General features: G+C 35.2%; 1 protein-coding gene across 2 annotated transcripts in view; it reads right to left on the reverse strand.

Annotated features, from left to right (window-relative positions):
* The window catches only part of USP33 (ubiquitin specific peptidase 33), a 43109-nt gene that overhangs the window by 13848 nt on the left and 20355 nt on the right, over nt 1-8906 (reverse strand). Inside the window, exons 12-19 of one of the 2 annotated variants that reach the window (XM_077771038.1) lie at nt 8651-8823; nt 8456-8526; nt 7804-7837; nt 5360-5405; nt 4516-4696; nt 3695-3821; nt 2859-3028; nt 936-1017 (exon numbers count right to left, since the gene is read on the reverse strand). In XM_077771038.1, coding sequence (XP_077627164.1) covers nt 936-1017; nt 2859-3028; nt 3695-3821; nt 4516-4696; nt 5360-5405; nt 7804-7837; nt 8456-8526; nt 8651-8823 — 884 coding nt within the window. Of the gene's footprint in view, nt 1-935; nt 1018-2858; nt 3029-3694; nt 3822-4515; nt 4697-5359; nt 5406-7803; nt 7838-8455; nt 8551-8650; nt 8824-8906 lie in introns of both variants that reach the window. The other variant, XM_077771037.1, reaches the window with a different exon arrangement.

An 8906-nucleotide genomic window follows, 5' to 3' on the forward strand; every position in this document is an offset into this window, starting at 1 on the left:
CCATTAATTTGATTAAAATTAATCAAATTTTAATCAGAAAGAGCCTCTCCCTGGCTTCAAAGTAAGAATTCATGGAATGAATTATTTTCAATACACATATTTTTTTTTTTTTTAAATATTTTTATTTATTTCTAGGATAGAGAGAGACAGCGTGAACAGGGGAGGGTCAGAAAGAGAGCGAGATACAGACTCTGAAACAGGCTCCAGGCTCTGAGCTGGCAGTCAGCACAGAGCCCGACGCGGGGCTCGAACCCACGAACCGTGAGATCATGACCTAAGCGAAAGTCGGACGCTTAACCGACTAAGCCACCCAGGCGCCCATCAATACACAGATTTTTGAGAGCGAGTGTGTGTGCACACAAGTGCAGAAGGGGCAAAGAGGGAGAAAATCGTTTTTTATTTTTAATTTTTTTAATGTTTATTTTTGACAGACAGTGCACAAGCAAGGGAGGGGCAGAGAGTGAGGGTAAGAGAGAACGCTAACCAGGTTCCATGCTGTCAGTGCAAACCCCAAGGTAAGGCTCAAATTCATGAACTGTGAGATCATGATCAAAGCCAAAATCAAGAGTCCGATGCTTAAATAATTGAGTTACCCATGTGCCTCATATTCACAATATTTAACTAAATCAGAGGTAGGAAATTATATGTGAAATGTTTTAAAATGAAATTTAAAACTTTAAAATCTCAGACTTAAATATCACCTTTAGGTATTAGAACATAAAAATTAGAATTAATCATCTAGACTTGGGCCACATTAACTAACAAAGTCTTCCTATTCATATTCACACTTCAGAGTGAATAATAATGGAAAAAAAGGATTTTCCACGTTAATGACATAAAGCATAAGGAGCAATGTGAAACAATACAATCCCCTTTTAACAAGTTTCACCAACTGATTTTCATAATACCATACTGTCTGATTTAAAACAACAAACCTGCTGTACAGGTTATCCCAAATGTTCTGAGGCAGCATCAAAACCAGGTCTTCAATATAACCAGCTTTTCGTGGAGGAACACCTAAAAAAGTTTAGATGGGTGTATTTTGTTCTTAAATTCCTTTATACAACTTTTAAAGGTTAAACTCATTTTTAAACTCATTTGTCACTGGCTTTTTTCAATCAGTATTCTTTTTTTTTTTTAAATATTTTATTTATTTCTAGGAGAGAGAGAGAGACAGCGTGAGCAGGGGAGGGTCAGAGAGAGAGGGAGATACAGACTCTGAAATTGGCTCCAGGCTCTGAGCTGGCAGTCAGCACAGAGCCCGACGCGGGGCTCAAACCCACGAACCGTGAGATCATGACCTAAGCGAAAGTCGGACGCTTAACCGACTAAGCCACCCAGGCGCCCCTTTCAATCAGTATTCTTAAAGATTAAGTAAGTGCAAGTATTTCTAGTGATTACATTCCTAAAAATGAGCCTATTTCTTTTTTTTTTTTAATGTTTTATTTATTTCTGAGAGAGAGAAAGAGAGACAGCATGAGCACAGGAGGGTCAGAGAGAGAGGGAGATGCAGGCTCCAGGCTCTAAGGTAGTGGTCAGCACAGAGCCCAACACAGGGCTCGAACCCATGAACCATGAGATCATGACCTGAGCCGAAGTCAGACACTTAACCAACTGAGCCATGCAGGCGCCGCAAAATGAGCCTATTTCTTGAAGTAGTTAGAGAAAAATCACCTAACCAACATCTTCAAGGAATTTATGTAAATCCTTACTAAGCACTGACTGTGTATTGGGGGAAATCAAAGGAAAATAAACAATCTTTCCTTCATGGAGCTTGAGCCAGCAAAAGACATGAGGCACTTATTATATAACTAACTACAATAAAAGGCAATCACAGATAAATACCATAAAAAGCTATGGGGAGATTCAGAACTGGAAGAGCCTTATGTTAGTACTTCAAGTAGGGAAATAATAAGAGATAAATTCACATACAGAAACACTTCAAGGTTTAGGTTTCTATATCCACTACGGGATATTCCTACTATCTCTTGTGGTTTCACTGCAAAAAGTAGTGAATTGATAAGAATATTGAGTCTTCAACCATGAAACGTAATCAGGGTATCACACTAAGGTATTCTTTATCATGAGAACAAACACTAACCTAGCCAGTCACAAAGGCATAAGTTATAGTTAGCAAATGACTATGCAAGACTTTTTTGTTAAATTCCAAGGACATGTTCATACTTAGGAAAAGAGCCAGCTATTAATTTAGGTAAAAGGAATAAGAATCATGGATACAATTGTTAGCTGAATGCCTCTCATTAGAGAAAAATAACGTGTAATAGAAGTGCTCACTGTACTATAATTGGCTACGTATGTATCTGTCTCTACTATGAAATTAGAAAACATAAACACTGTCCTTGGTATTCTCAGGGTTTGGACAGGTACTCAATAAATCTCTCTCCTATGAAGAGGCTACAGACTGCCTATAAACAGAAGAAAAGACCAATTTCTAAAACTCGAGAGGGGCGCCTGGGTGGCTTAGTCGGTTAAGTGTCTGACTTTCGCTTAGGTCATGATCTCGCGGTTCGTGGGTTTGAGCCCCGCGTTGGGCTCTGTGCTGACTGCCAGCTCAGAGCCTGGAGCCTGTTTCAGTCTGTGACTCCCTCTCTCTCTGACCCTCCCCTGCTCACGCTGTCTCTCTCTCTCTCCTAGAAATAAATAAAACATTAAAAATATATATATATTAAAATAAATAAATAAAAATAAATAAAACTCAAGAAATAAATACATTTTAAGTTGGATGTAGATAAAGAAATGGGAAATAAGTCAAAAAGGAAAACTCTTGGCTCTTTCCTAATTTGTAAATTATTTAACAGCAAACACCTACCACTACTTTCCATTTTAGGATTTCTTACCTCCATGAATACAGAGAAAATCATTATTTGAAATAGGGCCAGGTTCAGCAAAGGTCTTAAATTTATTTAGCCACTGTCGAGAAATGTAAAACTGAAGGAGACTTGGTTCCATTATGTTCAATAAATTTGATATCCTTCGTCTCTCTTTTTGTGCCTCTTCACTGCTCTTCCTATAAAGGACAATGATTCATTAAACTTAATGTGCATTTTACTCCATCAGACCAGTAGATGGATTTTTCCTCTTCCTTATTAGACTTAGCACACAAAGTAATACTATGAATCCTACTAGGCTTGGGAATTATACAAGAGAAATATACTTTGTATCACCCCCCCAACTACATTATATACCTCTAATGGGCAACACTGTATCAGAACTACTGGTATCCAGGTAACTACTGGTACACAGTAGGGGTTCAAATATTTGCTAATAAAATCAATCTAAATAGTTCATCTGTTTTCTTTCAGTAACTAATATTTAATCTTTTTATAAGATACTGAAAAATATCAAAGATCTATTTTTATAGTAATACCTCCTTTATTAGCTATTTTAGGAGAAAATCTGGTACTTAACTCCTACTATCCAATTTATTAAAACCAACCTTTCTAAAACAAAATATATTCATTTGCTCTTCAACTAAATGATTTAACATTTTCCTAACAAAAGATAATCCTGCATGCAACCTTTCAGTTTACTTACAAAATGAAATGAGAATAAAACAATTTCTAATCTTTACTCAGCAATACATCTTGAAAGTCTTAGAAGTAATAACCCCAAAGTGAGATGTTCTTTCTTTCATATTTGTCAGAATAGTCTATCCATGAGAGTTACTCCTTACCTATAGAAAAGAACATAAGCTTCAGCATTTTGTACAGTAGATTCTGAAACTTCAGTGACACTCTGATCATCAAATTCATACCAGAGGTTATTTAAATTGTTCCGGCAGTAGGCAATATAGTGTCCACCTGAATTTGAATTGAAAAATTTTAAATAATTTCAGCAATACAAGATTAAAACAAGAATTAAAGTACTTTTTGAATCCTCAGTTCCTAGCAGAGACAGAGACATATAGCAAGAATTATGTTTATATATTTTTTCCAGTATGTATCCTCAACACTACCACCACCTAAGGAAATGAAAATAAAGGCAAAAATGTAATCTTAAAAACAGTGAAAAAATAATCTTTTTATTTATTTATTCTGAGAGAAAGAGAGTACACAGAAGCAGGAGAGAAGGAGAGAGAAAGAGAGAGGGAGGGGGAGGGAGAGGGGGAGAGAGAGAATTTCAAGCAGGCTCCACGTGATCACCACAGAACAGGTCATGAGGCTTGATCTCACGAACCGTCAGATCATGACCTGAGCCAAAATCAAAAGCCAGAGGAGCCACCATGGCGCCCCCCAAAAATGATCATCTTTAAGTCCCTACTATTAAACTTTATACAAAATATAATTTCCAGTATTCCAAACTTCATAGCAAAATTATTCAATTACCTAAAATTTTCAGACATGTTTATAATAACCAAATTAAAATAAAATGAAAAAATAAAAATATTTTTACATTTTTTTCTTTTATTTAATCAGGTCTTATTTAACAGATCAATCCAGATGGTTACTTTTTTTCCTTCCCTGATACAAACATATGTCAAACCTATATACTTACTACTTGCAGTTCCATGATGACAAATGACTGATAGAAGATCATAAGTAACAATCTGAACTGGACTATCTTTAGCAAGAAATGGCTGAAGATCTAGACCTTCCAGTGGAAATGAAACATGGGTACTGATTTTGGTGGAAAACATCAGTTCATGTCTGAATCTTTTAAGATGGATGCATAAAATCTAACAGAGAAAGAGAAGATTATTTAAAATTCTATTGTTTTATATGCTACATGAAGGAATCTATTAAATATGGATATTGAATTAAGTGTCAAGGTTAAGCATTACCCTACAATGATGATAAGCTGATTCCAAAAACATCAGAATATGGAAATGGTGAAACCTGGTACTTCCTAGGTTCAAAGCTGCTGGCTTTTCTAATTTTATATTTTATACCTGCAAAATCCTATACTGTCTGATTAAACTGTATTTAACACAGTTTTACAGATAAGGGCACTTGGTTGGTATGTAACTGAGTATTTTTTTAAGATTATTTTATTTATTTTGAGACAGATAGTGCACGTAAAAGTGAGCAGGAAAGGGGCAGCGGAGAGACAGAATCCCAAGCAGGCTCTGTGCTATTAGTGCAGAGCCCAACATGGGGCTCCATCCCACAAACCACAAAATCTCGACCTGAGCCAAAATCAAAAGTCAGGTGCTTAACCGACTGAGCCACCCAGCTGCCCATTAACACGGTATTTTAAAAATGAATACACCTAGTAGGTTATATAAACATAACAACTGGTCAGTAGAACCACCCCATTCTTCAACCATACTACACTGTATTATGTTAATGTTTCTTGTTCCAATAACACAAAATATACTTAATTATAATAAAGCCCATACCTCAGGAAATTTTTGTACTTTACAAAACTTTACTCCATTCCTTAATCTGGAGAGGGAAAAAAAAAATTTTAAGTAAATCTGTTTCCCGTATGAATCTACAAGGTATTTTAAATTTTTTTTAATGTTTCTTTCTTTCTGAGACAGGAAGAGACAGAGTGGAGCAGGAGAGGGGCAGAGAGAGAAGGAGACACAGAATCCGAAGCAGGATGCAGGGCTCAAACTCACAAACCGTGAGATCATGACTTGAGCCAAAGGCAAGACACTTAACTGACTGAGCCACCCAGGTGCCCCAAAGTATTTTTAAATATACAGCAAAATCTTTTAAAAAACATAGTGACAAAAAAATACTCACTACTGAATTATATGCTACCCATTTAAAAATACAGACTAATGACAAGGCTATCATTCAGAACAGGGGAGAAAAAAAGAGAAGAGAAAAATGAAAAAGAAAAAAATCATACTAATGAAACACTGGAGTCTCTTAAAAAATATTTAAGCTATCAGTAATAATAATTTAGGGAGTTGTTAATTCTTTGATGAAAATTATTTTTTAAGTTTATTTATTTTGAGAGAGAGAGAGAGAGAGACAGAGAGAATCCCAAGCATGCACCAAGGCTCGATCTCACAAACTGCGAGATCATGACCTGAGCCAAAATCAAGTCAGATGCTTAACCAACTAAGCCATCCAGGTGCCCTGAAAATTATTTTTTTTTATATGTTTGTTTATTTTCGAGAGAAAAAGAGCAAGCACACACATTGGGGAGGGGCAGAAAGAGGGAGACAGAGGATCCAAAGCAGGCTCTGAGCTAATGTGGGGCTCAAACCCACCATGATATCATGACCTGTGCTGAAGTCAGATGCTTAACTGACTGAGCCACCCAGGCACACCCTGAAAATTACTTTTTTAAACAAATGTGCTACTGTCTATGGCCTTGGCTATGCCTTTATAACATCCAGATATCAAGTAAAAATGAGTAAATAAAATCCCAATATATTATACTGATCAATATATTACATATTGGTCAATATATTATAACCTCTATTACTTTAATTTTATTATTTTTTAATTAAAATATAATGAACATATAATATTAAATTAGTTTGAAGTGTACAATATGATTCAATATTTATATACAGTGCAAAATGATCACTACAATAATTTTAGTTCACGTCACCATATAGTCACAAAAATTTTTTCTTTTCTTGTGATGAATGAAAACATTTAAAATCTACTCTCTCAGAAAATTTCAAATATGAAATATGGTATTACAAACTATAGTTGCTATGGTGCACGTTATATCTCCATGACTTAATTTATAACTGGAAACTTGTACCTTTTGATCCTCTCCTCCCATTTTTCCCACTTCCCAATCCCACTCTGGCAATATACTCTTTACTCCTGAATGTAGAAACACATAACTTGACTTAAAGGGTGGTTATTATTAATGAGTATTAATATATGCTCGACAGGCATCTACTTTGGATCTGGGGCAGATGCAAGGTTCTTTTCCACCTTCACTAGTATCTTTTTCCTAGCTCATGTTGCTTTTGAAAGAAAGTTCCTCCGCCAGTCCAACTCCCTCTTCATCTATTAGCTACAGTAATAAATACTTCCCAATTCATAAGAGGTGTACTTTTTTCCTAGAAAGTACAAAACAGCTTTTAACCTTATTGACCAAACAATATACCATTCCTTTTTGGCATGATGAGAACAAATAGCCAATCAACATTTCCCTGGAGTTGCTGCTAAACAGCCAGATGTTTGTTATGATGGTTAGTTATTACTAGGACTCCATTATTTTTCTCTTACAGAGATTCAGACATATCTGCCTTCAATTTTCCAATTACTTTTCTGTTCTAACTTTGTGCCACAAAGCCTTAAAAGCTTGAATTTATTGTAAGACTTAAAAGCTAATAATAGATGAAAAGAAACAATACCATACTTTTCTTAACTTTTTATTCTGTCATCATACAACAGGTAGCATCATAGTTGGTATAACCTTTCTGAATTTTATACAGATTTGAAACTATGTACCTTTATAGTCACTTTGACATCATGAATCTAGCCTGTTAACATGGTCATACAGAAGAGAACATTTCCTTATTTATGATGATAACCTTAGGTAAGGAAAATGTGTATTATATATCATAGTATATCCTTTATACCATATTTAGAAGATGTTTTATGGAAAATTACATACTTATCTTGTATATCAAATAGATATATAAACTTATCTTAGATAAGCCTGTTAAATTTGTTAAACTTTTACCTCAAATTTGTTTTACAGAACAGCCAGTCTTTATTTACTAGGACAAAGCTTATTAAGCCTTTATTTTTTTAAATAAGGTGCAAAATTAACTCCACATACCTAATACAAGTGACCAAGAAAAATGCCATTTATAATATAAAACATGCAATTCAAAGCACTGTCAATGACACTTACTTTTTGCATTTTTCACAACTGTACATATTGTCACCTGGAAACAGAATAGATCTGGTCATTCCTCTCAAAATAAAAGTAAGTTACTGTACTTTCTTTTGGTTCCGCAATTCTTTGAGTTTGCCATATGCTGATTTTGCAGCACAGTAATACAAAGCTCACATTTTTTAGTCTCTGCTCAAGAGTCAGTTCATGATGTTTACCTTGCCTAAAATACCTTCTCCTCTCTCTTTTCAACTGAAAAAAATATCCTTTCCATTTATTCACTCAACAGATTTTACTGACTGCCTGTTATATATGCCAGCAAGGTTCTAAACCCACATTAACAATGGAAAATCTTAAATATTATGGAGGAATTCAGAGTACTCCAAAGATACAAAATTTATATGGGTTGAATTTCCTTCTTTGAACCCCTCACTTACCATATTGTCTTATACTACAGGAATCTGTATCAATCTTTCAGGATATGATTTACATTACTTATATTTATATAGCCATGGTAGATACTGGCAACCATGATGATGAAACGGGCAAGTACTGTTTAAGCCACCTTAAAACTTTGCTTGTATAAACACAATTTATATTTAGTCCCACTAGTATTTTAGATCACTCACAACAATTTAGCCATAGTTGAAGACTACTTCATATTTCTTACCTTTCAGTTCATCTCTGGCAAAGAAGGCAGCAAGACAATCTTGCAAGGTTACTACTGGACCCCAAAACCAGCTAGGAACACATGAGACAACAAACCTGAAACATTATTGACAGAAAAACAAAAGGAAGTGTTCTGCCAGTACAGCAGAAACAGCAGCTTTAACATTCAGTTGATACAAGGAAAATGCATACATACCTCTTCACATATTCCATGAAAAAAGCTATCCACCCTTGTGGGGCATATGCTTCGCCACATGATCCTGCTTTGACTATAGAAGTTGGGTGACTGGATGAATGCAGCTTAGCAAGGTCTTCCTTGCCAGGAATTGGCAAGGACAGATCTTGAAAGGTCTCGAGGGTTACAGACACCTAAATTTGTTTTGTGTTTAAAATGGGATGAAAATAATCCAACACAAACATTTATGAGAACAAATCTTAGCCAGAGAAGCAAT

This window comes from Crocuta crocuta, unplaced genomic scaffold, assembly GCF_008692635.1.
Source record: "Crocuta crocuta isolate KB4526 unplaced genomic scaffold, BGI_CrCroc_1.0 scaffold125, whole genome shotgun sequence".
Lineage (NCBI taxonomy): Eukaryota > Metazoa > Chordata > Mammalia > Carnivora > Hyaenidae > Crocuta > Crocuta crocuta.